An 18,397-nucleotide genomic window follows, 5' to 3' on the forward strand; every position below is an offset into this window, starting at 1 on the left:
GTGTGAATTTGATCCAGCCATTATGATGTTAGCTGGTTATTTTGCTCATTAGTTGATGCAGTTTCTTCCTAGTCTTGATGGTCTTTACATTTTGGCATGATTTTGCAGTGGCTGGTACTGGTTGTGCCTTTCCATGTTTAGTGCTTCCTTCAAGAGCTCTTTTAGGGCAGGCCTGGTGGTGACAAAATCTCTCAGCATTTGCTTGTCTGTAAAGGATTTTATTTCTCCTTCACTTATGAAGCTTAGTTTGGCTGGATATGAAATTCTGGGTTGAAAATTCTTTTCTTTAAGAATGTTGAATATTGGCCCCCACTCTCTTCTGGCTTGTAGAGTTTCTGAGAAGAGATCAGCTGTTAGTCTGATGGGCTTCCCTTTGTGGGTAACCCGACCTTTCTCTCTGGCTACCCTTAACATTTTTTCCTTCATTTCAACTTTGGTGAATCTGACAATTATGTGTCTTGGAGTTGCTCTTCTCTAGGAGTATCTTTGTGGCGTTCTCTGTATTTCCTGAATCTGAATGTTGGCCTGCGTTGCTAGATTGGGGAAGTTCTCCTGGATAATATCCTGCAGAGTGTTTTCCAACTTGGTTCCATTCTCCCCATCACTTTCAGGTACACCAATCAGACATAGATTTGGTCTTTTCACATAGTCCCATATTTCTTGGAGGCTTTGTTCGTTTCTTTTTATTCTTTTTTCTCTAAACTTCCCTTCTCGCTTCATTTCATTCATTTCATCTTCCATCACTGATACCCTTTCTTCCAGTTGATCGCATCAGCTCCTGAGGCTTCTGCATTCTCCACGTAGTTCTCGAGCCTTGGCTTTCAGCTCCATCAGCTCCTTTAAGCACTTCTCTGTATTGGTTATTCTAGTTATACATTCGTCTAAATTTTTTTCAAAGTTTTCAACTTCTTTGCCTTTGGTTTGAATTTCCTTCTGTAGCTCGGAGTAGTTTGGTCGTCTGAAGTCTTCTTCTCTCAACTCGTCAAAGTCATTCTCCGTCCAGCTTTGTTCCGTTGCTGATGAGGAACTGCGTTCCTTTGGAGGAGGAGAGGTGCTCTGCTTTTTAGAGTTTCCAGTTTTTCTGCTTTGTTTTTTCCCCATCTTTGTGGTTTTATCTACTTTTGGTCTTTGATGATGGTGATGTACAGAGGGGTTTTTGGTGTGGATGTCCTTTCTGTTTGTTAGTTTTCCTTCTAACAGACAGGACCCTCAGCTGCAGGTCTGTTGGAGTTTGCTAGAGGTCCACTCCAGACCCTGTTTGCCTGGGTATCAGCAGCGGTGGCTGCAGAACCATGGATTTTCGTGATCTGCGAATGCTGCTGTCTGATCGTTCCTCTGGAAGTTTTGTCTCAGAGGAGTACCCGCCGTGTGAGGTGTCAGTCTGCCCCTACTGGGGGGTGCCTCCCAGTTAGGCTGCTTGGGGGTTAGGGGTCAGGGACCCACTTGAGGAGACAGTCTGCCCATTCTCAGATTTCCAGCTGTGTGCTGGGAGAACCACTGCTCTCCTCAAAGCTGTCAGACAGGGACATTTAAGTCTGCAGAGGTTACTGCTGTCTTTTTGTTTGTCTGTGCCCTGCCCCCAGAAGTGGAGCCTACAGAGGCAGGCAGGCCTCCTTGAGCTGTGGTGGGCTCCACCCAGTTCGAGCTTCCAGGCTGCTTTGTTTACCTAAGCGAGCCTGCGCAATGGCGGGCGCCCCTCCCGCAGCCTCGCTGCTGCCTTGCAGTTTGATCTCAGACTGCTCTGCTAGCAATCAGCGAGACTCCGTGGGCGTAGGACCCTCCGAGCCAGGTGCGGGATATAATCTCCTGGTGCGCCATTTCCTAAGCCCGTTGGAAAAGCACAGTATTTGGGTGGGAGTGGCCTGATTTTCCAGGTGCCGTCTGTCACCCCTTTCCTTGACCAGGAAAGGTAACTCCCTGACCCCTTGCGCTTCCCGAGTGAGGCAATGCCTTGCCCTGCTTCAGCTGGCGCACGGTGCTCTGCACCCACTGTCCTGTGCCCACTGTCTGGCACTCCCTAGTGAGATGAACCCGGTACCTCAGATGGAAGTGCAGAAATCACCCATCTTCTGCATTGCTCACGCTGGAAGCTGTAGACCGGAGCTGTTCCTATTCAGCCATCTTGGCTCCTCCCCCCCTGCTGCTCCTTTTAAATTTTGACTCCTCTTCAAAGTCTGCCTGCATTTGTTCACTCTTCATAGCCTTTGGGTCATTTTTTTTAAAATTTTTTCAAGCTTATAGTTATCTATGAGGAAGGCAGCCTGTCAGGCACTGACTCAGCTATACTGGAAGTAGAACCAGCTAGTTAATTTTTAGGCTGAGGGCTGAAATGTTCAGTCTAGCATTTTTGGTTGACTGGAGAGAGACCAGTGGGTGAGCTAGTGGAGAGACTAGTTGGGGAGTTACTAGCCAGACCCAAAAGCATTAAAAATAGCGGCAATATTTTTTAAAGGAGTTATTTCAGTAAAAGAACTCAGTGGTGCACAGGCATGGCCTGTAAGGGGTAGATGAAAGGAAGAGGGAATTGTAGATGACTCCATGATGGATTATGTGTCTGGGAGGAAACAGAGAAGTTTCTGAGAGGATCAGTGACCAAAATGATTTTAGATATGTTTATTTGGTTCAATGGCCATATCTCTCTGGGCTACTGTGACATGGACCCTGACCTAGGGTGAGAGATTGGGGATAATGGAGAAGTATAATGGTCTGGCAAATGAACTCTCAAGAAGACAAGTCTGTAGTTTGTAGAGCTGCCATACTTGGGAGTTTGGGGGAGAGAAAGAAAAACCATCCAGGGAGCAAGGATAATAAATGAAAGCTGTACTATGCTAAGCTATGAAATCTGCTGAAATTGGCTAACCATCCTATGAGAAAATTTCATGGGATAAAACTTTTTACTTTTACCTTACTTTTTACTATTATTGTCCCCAGGCTCAGAGAAGCTAACCAATTTGTCTAAAATTGCCCAACTGGTAAATGGCAATGCCACGATTTGACCCCTGCTCAACTGCAGAGCTTGAGCTCCCAACCATGGCTCTATACTACATCTCTTTAGAAGGAGGACAAGAGAGAGGAGGGTTTTTTTGTTTGTTTGTTTGTTTGTTTGTTTTTTGAGACAGAGTCTCACTCTGTTGCCTAGGCTGGAGTGTAGTGGCGCAATCTCAGCTCACTGCAAGCTCTGCCTTCTGGGTTTGTGCCATTCTCCTGCCTCAGCCTCCCGAGTAGCTGGGACTACAGGCATCCGCCACCATGCCCGGCTAATTTCTTTGTATTTTTAGTAGAGACGGGGTTTCACCATGTTAGCCAGGATGGTCTCGATCTCCTGACCTCATGATCCACCCACCTTGGCCTCCCAAAGTGCTGGGGTTACAGGTGTGAGCCACCGTGCCCGGCCGAGGGTTTCTTTTAAGTGAGAGTGATCAAGTTTGAAGATGTCAAAAGACTTGGCAAGTCATAGTTCAGTGCTTTCAGGGTGCTGAAGGGAACTGGTCTCCAGACTGCAGGGTGTGAGGAAGAAACTCAGAAGAAAGGAAGTTAAGTGTAGACCCCTGGGCAAGCAACTGGAATAGTAGAAAGAAATGGAAGGAGCAAAGCAGAGAGTGTTGTTGTTGTTGTTGTTGTTGTTGTTGTTTTTGGTTCAGAGGCATCCTGGGGTATTTGTAGGTAAGGGGATATTGTAGGTCAGGGACATTGAAGACTGAGAGAAGCACAGCAGTGTAGGGCTGCACACTCTGAGGCTCTCCGGGAGGTTCCCTGCGTATAAATTGTGCTCTGCACATGCAAATTGTTCAACAGCCTTAAATGTGAGTTGCTCTACCTTGTCCTGACAATATCTGCTCATGCTGGGCATAGGCCTTAATGGCTTACAAAGCCACTTCCACCATTTTTATCTCATTTGATCCTAATAATAGCCGTTCAATGATTTCATGTGGAAGAAGTTGAGATTCAGCGAAGCTAACTGGGTTGTTATCAGGAGGCAGAACTGGGACTCACCTGTAGACCACAGAGCTCTCAGTAAGGCATGAGTTGTTATAAGGGCAACTCACTCTCCCCAAGCTCCAATATGGTACTGCTTAAAGGAAATCCCACTCTTTTGGAAGTGATGATAAAGAGTAGCTGCCCCTTTCCACCCATCTTTGGCTTCTCCTCAGGGGAAGAGTAATGACATATTTGTGGAAGGGGCTGAGTATGTGTGGCCCAGGCCCTTCTGGGTCCTCTTTGACCTCTTCCCACCCGTCTGCAGAGGGCTTTCCAGTGCTTCCTGCCAAGTGGTCACCTTCCTACCACTGTAGGACAAGAGTCGTAGTCAGGCCTTGTGCCTGAGTGGACACATCTGTTTGATTCAGGGATAAAGGGTTACCCTCTGATCCAAGCTGCATTCCCAATTCATCTTTACCAGAACTGAAGCTGATTCATCTGCCAGACACCTGTGACTCTTTCACAGTGGGTTTCATGCCTGAGTTGGAAAGGGAAGGAGCAGGAATAAGGAAGCATCATTTACTTTTTCAGTGGGTCCCCCAGGGGAGCCTGGAATTTTTCTGTCTTCTCCATGAAGCAGAATTCTAACATAAGAACTGGAAAGCTCTTACAAATCTTCTGCCCCAAGCCAACAGAGGCTTTGTGCTTCGTGGTGGGTCAGGAAAGGGTGGCTGGGGCCGTTGAAGCAGGGATTCTCTGAGTACTGTTTCTTCATCTACAGGTGAATGAGGAAATGAAACTAAAGGTGCTGGGACAGGACTCCATCACAGTCACCTTCACCTCCCTGAATGAGACAGTAACACTCACTGTGTCGGCCAACAATTGTCCCCATGGAATGGCATATGACAAACGGGTAAGGCAAGGCAGACCATGCACCCAGCCCTGACCCCTGGGCATCTCAACGTGGGTTGCTGTTTCACATCTCAGGGCCTTTGCTCTTACTCCCCACCACCCTTCCATGCAAGACCCTGCCTTTTCCTCTGCCATTATTCACCACCTACTCTTAGTACCACCTTCCTGTGAAACTTCTTATATCAATTAAGAGTCTTCCAGTTGTAAGTGACAGAATCCAGTGTGGACTAGCTTAAGCATGAAAAAAGAATACAGTGGCTCAATAAACTGAGAAGTCTGTCAATATGCAGTTTCAGGCATGGCTGGATCCAGGCTCTGAAATCATTCCACCAGATCTTCCCATCTCTTGGCTCTGCTTTCCTTTTTGTTGGCTTCATTCTCAAGGAGTTTCTCTCCTGTTGATGACAAGATGACCATGAACATCTCTGGGCTATTATTATACCAGCTTTAGTGCCCCTGGAAGAAGGAGGGCTTCTCTTTCCTAAACACTCCAGTAGAAATGCCAACATCAACACTCATTGGCTCTATTAACTGCCCATGTGTGAAACATTCCCTGTGGCCAGGAGTATGTATTGCTCCCATTGGCTAGGCTTGAGGCTCATGTCCATTCTGGGGGCCAGTGTGTCAGATTACGCTCAAATGAACCACCTGGGCAAAGGATAAGGCAGAAGAGTTTCCCTAAAGGAAAATCAAGGTGCTGTTACCAGGAGAAGAAATGATGCTGAGTAGAAAACTACCAGTGCATGTTGATGACCCTCTCTCTACCACCCTCTTCCCATCCCAGGTAGAGTCAGTCTCTCCCTCTGCTCAGCCCCCCTGGCCGTGACAACCTCCATTCCAGACTGCTTTATTTTCAAGTCTATCTTCTCCACAAATTGAAAATTCCCTGTGATTCCCTCTAATGTCTGTTGTCCCAGGGCCCAGCATGAGGACTACTTCAAATTAAGTCTTTACCAAATATTTTTTGGGTGGATGAGAATACAGTGGAGACTGGGAGTCTGATTCTTCCATTCAGTGGGTCATCATGGATCCTGCCGTATATCTGGTGATGTCAAGTCAACATCAGGGAGAGAGGTGGAGAGGATTAAGAGGACACAGTCCCTACACCCTGAGTATATATCCCAAAAGAGAACACTTGACCTCAACACGAGATGGGGTAACCAAAGCTCAGGTGGGTAGAGCAGACTATTTGAGCTCCCCACAGGGCACTCTGCCCACTAAGAGAAGGCTCCTAGAAGCAAAAGCAGGGTGACCACCACACTTTCCAGTTTGCCCAGAGCCAGTCCCAGTTTATACCAGAGCAATTATATACCTGGAGCAATTGTAAATGGCACTATGTGTCCCCCTCAAAAGTGTCCTGGTTTGGATGATAGATTATATGATCATCCTGAGCAAGATACTCTTAAGCTGTGTGGGCATTTGCCACTGTATGCCACAAGCTTACAGACACCCAAAGCCGGCAGAGCCCAGCAAGGGCAACCAACCCAATGTCCAATAAGGACATAGGACGTGGGCAGTTGTTAGGGGTCTCCTTTGTTACTCCTGGAGGAAAGCATTGCACCTGTTTTTTTTTTTTTTCCCACTACATTTTCATTCCAGCAGCATTTCACCTTCATTAATTCATTAACAAATTCAATAAACATTTATTAGCACCTGCAGCAGGCCAAGTTGGCTGCTGGAGATGTAGAAATAAAGAAGTCTCATTCCCTCTAAACTCTGAAATTCTCTCGATCTAATGGAAGGGGCAAAAGCATGGGCACCAATGATCATCTAGCTTGACCCTTGTGGTGCGCCAGAGGGTTGTGTGGAATCTGCTAGGAGAGGAGGAGAGGAAGTACCGGAGAAACGCAGGTGCCTGTGAATCCGGCATGCATTGGTTACTTCAAAGAGCAAACTACCCGCAAGAGTTTGAGTCCATCTGGGCTGAGATGAATGATCTTGCTTATTGATCCATCTACCCTGTCAATTTGGTTCCACACTCTCACTCTAAAAGGCCATTGGTTTTATTTTATTTTATTTTATTTTATTTTGTTTTATTTTATTTTATTTTATTGAGACCAAGCCTTGTCTGTCGCCCAGACTGGAGTACAGTGGTGCAATCTTGGCTCACTGCAGCCTCCGCCTCCTAGGTTCAAGTGATTCTCATGCCTTCAGACTCCCGAGTAGCTGGGATTACAGATGCCTACCACCACGCCAGCTCATTTTTGTATTTTTAGTACAGACAGGGTTTCACCATGTTGGCCAGGCTGGTCTCAAACTCCTGACCTTAGACGATCCACCCGCCTCAGCCTCCCAAAGTGCTGGGATTACAGGCGTAAGCCACGGTGCCTGGCCAGAAAAAGTTATTGTTAAGTGATTAAGATGCACTGGGTATGAAGTCACCTATCTATGCTTCTTGGAAACCTTTTTAGATTGCGATTTAAAAATGTGAGTCTACTTTTCTTATCAAAGGCAATGGATATTAGAAAATTATTTGTTCTCATAAAATTGTGACAGTGCTTCATTTTTCTGGCAACCTCTTGTCTGATTATCTCTGAAGTTTGGAATGCAGCTGAGAACCAAGATACAAGCAATTCAAGACCCCCATGAGCAGCTGAGAAAAATTACTCTCAGTCTGTGTACCCAACAAGCCCCTTAGGCCTAGAAAAGCCCCTAGGAATTCAAGTCTTATTTTCTTACCTTAAAGCAACCTCCTCAAGCTGGAATTAGAAGTCTAGAGCTGTGCTGTCCGATATTGTAGCCATGAGTCACACATGGCAATTGAGCCCTTGACATGTGACAAGTGCAAATGGAGATGGGCTCTGCATGGAAACACACACTGCATTTCAAAGACTTAGTGTGAATTCAGAATGTAAAATTTATCATTAATAATTGACTATTTTGATGATATGTTGACATAACCTTATTTTTGATATACTGGTTTAAATCAATAGATAATTAGAATTAATTTTCCCTTTTAAAAATGTTTTTAATGTGCTACTAGGACGTTTTCAACTACATGTGTAGCTCACATTATATTTCTAGTGGATCATGCTGGGCTAGAAGGTAGAGTCTCTATTAAGGGAAGCTTATCAAGGCGTGGTTTGACAGTGCGGTAGAAGACTGAGAGGTTATTTAAAATGACACAGTAATTCAAAGAGCATAACTGTCTTAAGGAAATGTAACATAGGGACAAACAGACCAATACATTGAGACAGATTCTGAAAATAGTGCTGCGTTATAGAAAGCAGAAGCAGATGTTGACCAAGATTGACTTGCCAAAACAGTGTTCCGATCATAACCTCTTTTGAGAGTGCAAGCATGTGTACTATGTATGACAACTTTCTAACAAGATAAACAGAAACAATGAGTAAATATGCTTTCTTGTGGGTAATGGGATTTCCAAATGTTGACCTTAACCACGTGGTTAAGCATCTCAGGATATTTTACATGAAATCCTGAGGCTTAGAAAATTAGCTCATCTTGCATTCTTGGACCATGAGAGCTGCAAGGAGCTTCCAAGAAAATGTGCCGAGAGTTGGGGCTGGCAGAGAGCCTCAGCTAGGAAGAGGCCATAGGGCCTTGGGCCAGTCCCTTCCCTGTCTGGGTCTCAGTTTCCTCACCTGTGTAGTGATGCATAAGGGCCCACCCGGCTTTAACACACTCCCACCCTGGGACTTTTACAGTCCATTCAGTTCCGTCTGTGGGTGTTTATTTGGGGTCGGTGATCACTCGTTAGCAAAACCATGGTCGCCTCTGTAAGGCTGGAGGTGGGGGCGGGAGCAGCCTCCTCCCTCCAAGTCCCTGTCACTGAGAAGCTTGTTAAATGGCTTCCCCAGACACCCATTGCCCTGGAAAGAGCCACCCATCAGAGAGACAGGCAGAATGGCAGTCCCAGCTTTTACAGCCCTGAGGCCTGGCTCCTCACTAAATATTTCCATCAAGGCAGCTCTTGGGAAGTGAGACAACAGCCTCTGTTTAAATGCTTTATTAGCCCAGTGTGCCACCTCAGGTCCTTTTTGGAAGAAGGCTAGGTATAAATTTCAAATAATTAAATAAATAAGATGAGTGCAGAAGCAGCAACTGGGGCCAAGAATCAGAAGGATGGTTGAGGCTTTGCCATTTGTTGGGGGCATCCTTTATAGATTTCCTGCCTGCAGCATAAAGAAGGACTCGTGGGCTGACTTTGTTGTTCATCAGGAAATCTGATACTGCTCACCCTACTCTTGCCACTTGGGGCTTAAATTCCACAGAAGAGAGTTTTTTTTCCTACCTTCTCTATGTTACGTGGGAGATGTAGAAATGATAGATCTTCCTCTCAAGTTGCTGAATGAGTTTAGGGACAAAGGAAGTGAAAAAAAAAAAAAAAATGACCAGGACCCAGGGCAGAAAGGACAGGAAGGGACATGTGTGAAAGTTCACCAGAGGGAGCAGTTGCTGTTGGCTGAGGAAATCAGGGAAGGCTTCCTAGAGAGAAAGACCGAATATAAATACCTCTGGAAACGGCCTGATTTTGCAGTGCCACTGACATGCCCCAGCTGTTCAGAGCAGGTCTTAGGTTGGGTCTCCTGGGAAACAGACTGTGGAATGGAGCCAAGTGTGCAGGAGTTTACTGGGGACTGCTCTTGGGAACAGCTCCTTTGAGGGTCTGAAGGAAGGCAGAGGGAGAGGGCAGCCATGGCAGAGGCCTCAGCGATCCCGTGGGGAGCACTGGCGTCAGAATGATCCTTCAGCATAATCTCAAATGGAAGCAAGAGGCCTGGGCCTTTGTGGCCTGCAATGACCAGTCAGCCTCTGTAACCTTGGCCAGAGGCAGGTTCTCAGCTGGGCAATGTCAGCAGCCACTGTTTTGACAGCTGGAGGGATGAAGGGGCTCCTGGAGGATGCACCGCAGCATCCACTGCAAAGGGAGGCCAGCAGAGAAAGCTCTGCAGAAGGCTTTATCATCCACTTACTCACGAATGCAATAGCATTTACTGAGCACCTGCATGACAAGCACTCAGACACACAGGAGACCAAGACTAGGTCCCTTCCCTCCAGAAGCTTGCAGTCTAGTGGAAAGATAGGCTCAAACACAGCTATCACTTGGCAAAGTGCTAACTTCCATCTTCAGGCTGCATTGAGCATGATGAGAGTACAAAGCAAGAAGTAGTTCTGCCCAGTCGAATCAAGGAAAACCCTCCAAGGAGAGGCCATGAGTCAGGCCTGGGCCTGTGTGCAGGAACTCACTAGGCTGAGAGGGAGAGAGATGTGTTCCAGGTAGGGGTGGGGGGGATGGGCAATAGCACATCTCCTGAACCGGAGCAAGTCTTAGTTATCTTGGGCTAGGCAGCTGGCTCCTTGAGGGGCTGGTGACACCTGCCCTCCCCTTTGCCTCTCTCCAGCTGAATCGCAGAATCAGCAACATGGACAACAAGGTGTATAAGATGAGCCGAGCCCTGGCTGAGATCAAGAAGCGGTTTCAGAAGACAGTGACTCAGTTCATTAATTCTATCTTGCTGGCTGCAGGTAAGGAGGCTGAAAGGTGGGCGAAGGCCTATCTGCTGGCTTCCCCAGTCCTGAGATTCTGGCAGGTCATCTCAAGGGACAGACCTTTACTTTACTGCCCATTCCATCTTCAGTCTGAATGTCCAGGGAAGTAGGCATAGCAGAGATATTTCCCCATTTTAGGTAGGATCATTGGGCTCAGGTCACTTAAGGCCACACAGCTAAGAATAGTGACATGTGCCCACTTGCATTTCTGAGCTCTCTCCCGGAGTGTCTTGCACATCTCCATGAGATTGTCTTATTTTCCTGGGTTTCTCAGTGGCTGGCTGTGTCCCTCTTGGTCCCCATCCCACATCTACATTCACCTTTAGCTCCATTTCTCATATCACCCATCATCCATCTGGAGCCCCTCCTCCTCCCTTCTTTTTGTGGATCTCAGAAGAGAAAAATGCAGTCACCTCTCTAGGCTGTCCCTGTTAGGCCCACAGAGATCCCCCAAGGCCAGCATGGGTGGCCTCAGGACCCTTCCACCTCTGAGCCCCTCTCCTGACTGCTGATGGGCCTGGGAACAAGGATACATTGACCCTATTCTGTGTCACCCCCTGGCTGGGCATGGAGGGGCTGTGCTTCTCCCACTATCTCTCTGGGGAGTTTCTTCTTGTCCCCAGAGACTTCGATTGCCTCCTTCTCTGGGAAGCCTTCCTTGACTTCCCTAGCAGAATGGGTCACACCTCCTTTGGGCTCCCATAGCACTTAATTATTTATTTTTTCTTTTTTTTCCACACAAGTGAAAGAAAGGATCCCACAGCACTTTGTATATGTTCTAATTATACATCTTACTACTTAGCATTGTGACTATGTCTCCCATCCTGCTCCCCCACTGGGAATTTCCGGAGTCTGGGAGTTCTGTCTTGGGGTGCCTCTGCATGCTCAGCACCCACATTTGAGAAATGCTGGTGAGTGAAGAGACGAGAGGTCCCTGGCCTTAGAAGTTTTCCAGTCTAGTAGGGAAAGCAAGACAAGAATATAAATAAATACAATACAACAAAGAAAGTAGTTGCAATTGACTTAAAGCTGGAGACACAGGGAACAGCATTCTCAAGGAAGGAACAGCATGGGCCAGGAATGCATTGTGTAGCTAGCCTCTACATTTGGTGCTGGGGAGAACACAGGCTGAATGGAACAGGCCCCAGCTTGGGTCGGGAGAGTGAGATTGAAGCTAGGTGTTTTGAAGAATGAGTACGAAAGGAGGCCTATTCATTCTTACATTCTTACAACCCAACATTTGGCAGTGTGACTGATGAGTGCGCTGGGACAGGAGTACTGTATTGGACAGCAGAGGGGAGGTGCCGGAGAATCAGTGAGAGCGGAGGGGAAGAGATGGGGGTGAGCCAAGGTGCACTTAGATGTTTCCAGTCTGGAACCAGGGGCAGAGGAGTCCTGGCCATGAAGGGAAAATGACAGCAGCGTCTTCTGTTAACAGGTCTGTTTACCATTGAATATCCCCCCAAAAAAGAGGAGGAAGAATTTGTTCGGTTGAAGATGAGATCTGGAACTCATCCCGAGCGGCTCCCCAAGCTAAGTTTATACTCAGGAGAAAGTCTTTTACAATCTCAGTCAGGCCAACTGGAATCCTCAATTGCAGAGACTTTGAAGGATGAGCCTGAGTCTGCTCCTGTGAGCCCAGTTCGGAGGAAGACCACCAAAATCCACACCAAAGCCAAGGTCACATCCAGGTTGGCTTCGTCCTTCACGTCTTCCGCAGCATCGGGTGTTGTGATGGGCAGTGGGCATAGGATAGTGAACCCAACAGATGGGGCCCTTCTCTTTTGGAGCTTAAATTCCAAGGGCAAGTAAAGTGAGGATAAACACATGAACAAATGATACAATTTTAGGCAGCGATAAGGACTAGGAAGAAAATAATCGGAGTAATGGGTTAAGGCAGGGGTTGGCTATGGACCAAATTTGGCCCAGCTGCCAATTTTTGTGGGTGAGCTAAGAATGGTTTTTATATTTTTAAGTGCTTGAAGGGGGAAAAAAATCAAAAGATTTCATGACAGGGGAAATGATATAAAAATTTAAATGTCGGTATCCTTAAATAAGGTTTTCTGGGAACACGGCTACACCCACTCATTCACATATCATCTACAGCCGCTTTCTTGTGGCAGTGGACATTGAGGGTCAGGCCTGCAAAGTCTCAGGTATTCACTACCTGGTTCTCTACAGAAAATGTTGCCTGGCATCTGGGATAGAGAGTAGCTGGAAAGTGGCGTGGAATGGGCTGTGGTAGAGGGTGAGGAAAGGCAGTTCTCAGGAGATTATATTGAAACCCAGATGCAAAGGATGATAAACAGGCGGCCAGGAACAGATGTGGGGAAGGAACACCAGGCAGAGGGCACAGCAAGTCCAAAGGCACTGAGACAGGAGTGAGGTTGGTATGTGTGAGAGAGTAAGAAGGCTAGTGAGGCTGGAGTGTGGTAGAAAAGGGGACGACGCAAATTGATGACCGAGATGTAGGCAGGAGTTTGGTCATGTAGCCTTGATAGTGTTATGGAAGGCCATTCCATAAGGAAGTGACATCATCTGATTTATCTTTGTTTTTTTTCAGACAGAGTCTCGCTCTGTCACCCAGGCTGGAGTGCAGTGGCACGATCTCAGCTCACCGCAACCTCTGCCTCTGGGGTTGAAGCGATTCTCCTGCCTCAGCTTCCCTAGTGCTGGGACAACAGGCATGCACCACCACGCCTGCCTACATTTTGTATTTTTAGTAGAGACAGGGTTTTGCCATGTTGGCCAGGCTGGTCTCGAACTCCTGACCTCATGTGATCCACCCACCTGGGCTCCCAAAGTGCTGGGATTACAGGCGTGAGCCACTGCACCTGGCCTGGGATTTATCTCTTTTTAACTTTAAAAAAGTATTAAAATATTTTTCATGCTTTAACTTTTCAAAAAATATAAAATGCATACAGAAAAATGAGCAAATCCTAAGTGTGTAGCTCAATTAATATTACAGAGTAAACATATCCTATAACTACCAAGTCAAGAAATAGGGCATTACCAGCTCCTTAGAAGCCCCCTTTTGTCCCATCCAAATGACCAATCTCACCTTCCTTCCCAGGTGGAAGATTGCTAACACCAGAGATTAGTTTTTATTGTTTTCTAAAACCTGATTAAAATAGATCTCTTTGGTGTGTCTTCTTTGGTGTCTGGCATCTTTGTCTCAACATTATGATTGTGAGATTTGTGCATGTTGTTATGTATAGCAATAGTTTCTTCTTTTTCATTACTTTATAATAATCAATTATAGGCCGGGTGCGGTGGCCCACGCCTGTAATCCCAGCACTTTGGGAGGCTGAGGCGGGCAGATCACGAGGTCAGGAGATAAAGACCATCCTGGCTAACATGGTGAAACCCCCTCTCTACTAAAAATACAAAAAATTAGCCGGGTGTGGTGGTGGGCGCCTGTGGTCCCAGCTACTCGGGAGGCTGGGAGGCAGGAGAATGGCGTGAACCCGGGAGGCGGAGCTTGCAGTGAGCCGAGATCACGCCACTGCACTCCAGCCCGGGCAACAGAGCGAGACTGCGTCTCAAAAATAATAATAACAATAATAATAATCGATTGTAAATACACCAAAAAGTATGCATTCTATGTTGATGAATATTTGGTTGTTTAGGTAGTAGCAAACTGTGCTACTATTGATTGGCATATGCCTGGATGTGAAATTGCTGTCATTGAGTATGTGTATGTTCGGCTTCTAGTACAGACTGTCCGTTTTCCACCATGGTGGTTTTACGTTCTGCTCCCACCAGCAGTGTGTCTGAGAGTTCAGTTGCTCCACATCTTCACCAATGCTTGGTATGGTCAATCATTTTAATATAGCCATTCTGTAATGATGAAATGTGTTGTCTTAGTGACAAAATGGTTTTTTATTTGCATTTCCCTGATGACTATAGAGGCTGAGCACCCTCCATTGTTTATTGACCATTTTAAATACAGCAGTCCTTCTTATCCTCAGGGGATACTTTCCAAGACCCACAGTGGATGTCTGAAACTGTGAACAGTACCAAGCCCTATATATACTCTGTTTTTCCCTATACATACATACACCACAGCCAAGATGCAGGACGATTCCATCACCCCCCAACCAAGAGAAAGAAATTCCCTTCCTGTATACAGCCTTTTGAATCTATCTTCTTTAACTTAGTGTAATACATGCAGGATTCATCCATATTGTTACATGGATCAGAAGTTCATTTCTTTTTATTACTGAGTAGTGTTCTGTCTCGGGGGCCCCAACATCACCCCCACATTCAGAGATTTACTAGGACCCATGAGACTCATTATATAGTTGTATTCATGGATAAGGTTTATTATAATGAAAGGATACATGATATGATCAGCAAAGGAAAAAGACACAGGTAGAATCTGAAGGACACAGGTGTGTCTTCTGGTGCACAGTGAGAGGACACACCTAGCATGCTCCTTTCTCTAGCAGAAAAAAATGCAGTAACGTGTGCAATGTTTCTGCTAAGGAAGCCCACTAGGGATCCAAACCCAAGCTTTTTAGTGGGTACTGGTCACATAGGCACCCTAAGCCTAGCAACTAGCAAAATTCCAGGCTGCCAGAAGGAAAACAGGTGTTCAGCATAAATCACATTGTTTGCAGTCTAGGCATAGAGCAGGGTGCCAAGTTCCCAGACACCAGCCAAGGGCTAGTGTTGTAAAGAAGTTGTTCTGAAGATAACAGCCTCAAGCCTTCTAATGTTAATTTTTTTCTGTATATAATACATGGCATGGATGGGCAAAATTTGTTTATCCATTCAACCACTGAAAGACATTTGGATTGTTTTCAGCTTTTTCTGATTATGATAAAACTGCTATAAATACTCGTGAGTAGGCTTTTATGTGAGCCTAAGTTTTCATTTCACTTGGGTAAATACTTAAGAGCTAGATTGCCTGGTTTTATAGTAAATGCATGTTTGACTTTGTAAGAAACTGCCAACTGTCTTCCCAAGTAGCTGTACCATTATCCATGTCCACCAACAATGTATGAGAGTTCCAGTTGCTCCAAATCTTTGTTAGCACTTGATATTGTTGGGGTTTGGTTTTTTGCCATTCGATAGACATGTGGTAATATCCCATTATCATTTTAATTTGCATTTCCCTAATAACTAAAGTTGTTGAGCATCTTTTCATGGCTTATTTACCATTCATATATTTTCTTTGGTGAAGTATCCAAGTCTTTTGCACATTTCAAAATTGGATTGTTTTCTTATTGTGAGTTTTGAAAGTTCTTTATTCTGGGTATAAGTCTTTTATCAGATATGTGACTTGAAATATTTTCTTCAAAAATTTGGCTTAATTTTTTATTCTCTTAACAGTGTATTTGCAGAGTAAAATGTATTTGGATGAAGTCTAATTGAAATAGGTTTTTTCTTTTCTGGATTGTGATTTGTTGTCATGTCTAAAAACCCTTTGTTTAACCCAGTGTTTCTCAACCAGAGATGAGTTTGCCCCCCAGGGGATATTTGACAATGTTTGGAGGTATTTTTTATTATCACGACTAGGGAGGGGGTGCTACTGCCATCTAGTGAGTTGAGGACAGAGATGCTGCCAAACATCCAGCCATACACAAAGCAGCTCCACATAACAAAGAATTATGAAGTCCAAAATGTCAATAGTGCCAAGATTGAGAATTCCTGGCCGAACCCAGTGTCACAAAAATTCTGCTATGTTTTCTTCTAAAAGTTTATTATAGTTTATGTTTTATATTTAGGTCTATGATCCATTTTGAGTTAATTTTTATATAAGGTATAATGTATGAATTGAAATTTGTTTGTTTTACATATGGATAGCCAATTGTTCCAACAGTACTTTTTTTAAAAAAGATAAATTTCTCCATTAAATTATCTTTGCACCTTTGGGTCTCTTTCTAGACTCTGTTTTGTTAATATGGTGAATTACTTTGATTTCAAATGTTGAACCAGTCTTGCATTCCTGGGATAAACTCCACTTGATCATAATGTATTATTCTTTCTCTGTATTGCTGGATTCAATTTGCTAGTATCTTGTTGAAGAGTTTTTCATCTATACTCATAAGGGTTATTGGTCTGTAGTTTTCCTTTCTTGTAATGTTTTTGTCTGTTGAGACAAGCATACAGTTTTCCTCCTTTATTCTATTATTGTGGTGAATTATATTGATATTAATATGGATATATTTCAGATGTTCAACCAATCTTATATTCCTAACATAAACTCAACTTGGTTATGATATATTTCCTTTTTATGTATTTCTAGACTTTAGGAGTTTTTGTATCTGTGCTTATAAGGTAGACTGGTCAATAATTTTTCCTTTCTTGTCATGTTATGGTCAGAAGTATTTCTTCTTTATCTATTATCTGGTGGACTTTGTGTACATATGGATTATTTCTTCCCTAAATATTTGATAGAATTTGCCAGTGAAGTCACCTCTTCCTGGGATTTTCTTTCAGTGGAAGTTTTTAATTAAAATTTTTATTTTTAGTAGATATAGGACTATTCAGATTTCTTTTTGTGTTTATTTTGATAAGTTGGATTTTTCTAGGAATTTACCATTTTATCTAAATGTTTAAATATGTTGAAGTTGGTTTTTTTTTTTTTTTGAAACGGAGTCTCGCTCTGTCGCCAGGCTGGAGTGCAATGGCACCATCTTGGCTCAGGGCAACCTCTGCCTCCTGGGTTCAAGCGATTCTCCTGCCTCAGCCTCCCGAGTAGCTGCAATTACAGGCATGTGCCACCACACCCAGCTAATTTTTGTATTTTTAGTAGAGACGGGGTTTCACCATGTTGGCCAGGATGGTCTCGATCGCCCGACCTCATGATCCGCCCGCCTCAGCCTCCCAAAGTGCTGGGATTACAGGCATGAGCCACTGCGCCCAGCTATGTTGAAGTTTTTAAAAAGACCCTTTTGAAATATTTTAAATGACTATGTTGATACCCTCTTTTACAATACTAGTGTTAATTATTTTTGCCATTTTTCTTTTCTCCTTGATTAGTCCCAGGATTTATTGATTTATTAGTGTTTCCAAAGAACCAAATTTTAATTATGTTGATCTTCTCATACATTTGTCTTATTACTTTATTAACTTTTACTCTTATCTTGATTATTTCCTTCTGTCTACTTTCTTTGGGTTTAATTTTATATTCTTTTTCTGACTTCCTGAGGTGGATGCTTAGATAATTGGGCTTTTTCTTTATCTTTTTTGAATATATACATATAATATTACAAATTTCCCTCAAAGTCCAGTTTTAGCTGCATCCCGCAAGCTTTGATATGCCATATGGTAATTATTAAGCTCAAAATATTTTATATTTTTCATTCTTGTTCTTTCTTGTCCTGTTGGATATTTAGAGTGTGTAACATAATTATACCATTCTGGGATTGTCTAGTTATCATTTTTTCTTTTTAACATTAAATTGTGTTGTGGTCAGAGAAAAAAACTGCATAATTTCAATCCTCTGTAATTTGCTTAGACTTGTTTTATGGCCCAGCACATAGTCAATTTTGGTAAATGTTTCATGTGGAGCTAAAATGATGCATATTCTGCAGTTTTTTGATACAGCGTTTTGTAAATGTCAAGTCAAATTTATTAATTTAATTTATTAATCATATTGCTTAAATCTTATATATACTTATAAATACTTTCTTATTTGTATCATTTACTGATAGAAGTGTGTTAATATCTCCCACGATAATTTTGGAGCTCTCTATTTCTCCTTTTATTTTTGTAAATTTTTGCTGTATGCATTTTGAAACTATATTATTAGACAAATGCAAACTTAAAAATTGTAAACATTGTGAATTTTCCATTTTATTAAGAACTCTCTTTATCTCTAGAGATGTTTTATGTATTACAGCCTATATTCTCTAGTATTAGTATAATGGCATCAGTTTTCTGCTTATTTTTCATTATATATCTTTTTTTGTTTTTTAATTTTTTACTTTCACCCTTTCTGCTCCTTTATTTTAAGGTCTGTCTCTTGAAAGAATTATATATTTCTTGTTTTTTAATTAAATTCAGTCTTTCAATCTTTGTCTTTTAATTAGAGTATTTAATCTTT

The 18,397-nt window shown here is 43.8% G+C and overlaps 1 protein-coding gene across 5 annotated transcripts in view; it reads left to right on the forward strand.

Annotated features, from left to right (window-relative positions):
• The window catches only part of C2H3orf20 (chromosome 2 C3orf20 homolog), a 103,815-nt gene that overhangs the window by 48,246 nt on the left and 37,172 nt on the right, over nt 1–18,397 (forward strand). For all 5 annotated transcript variants that reach the window (XM_054551269.2, XM_054551270.2, XM_054551271.2 and 2 more), the window contains 3 exons: nt 4,700–4,831; nt 10,194–10,317; nt 11,780–12,032. In XM_054551269.2, coding sequence (XP_054407244.2) covers nt 4,700–4,831; nt 10,194–10,317; nt 11,780–12,032 — 509 coding nt within the window. The remainder of the gene's footprint in view (nt 1–4,699; nt 4,832–10,193; nt 10,318–11,779; nt 12,033–18,397) is intronic.

Source organism: Pongo abelii, chromosome 2 (assembly GCF_028885655.2).
Source record: "Pongo abelii isolate AG06213 chromosome 2, NHGRI_mPonAbe1-v2.0_pri, whole genome shotgun sequence".
In the NCBI taxonomy this organism is placed as follows: domain Eukaryota; kingdom Metazoa; phylum Chordata; class Mammalia; order Primates; family Hominidae; genus Pongo; species Pongo abelii.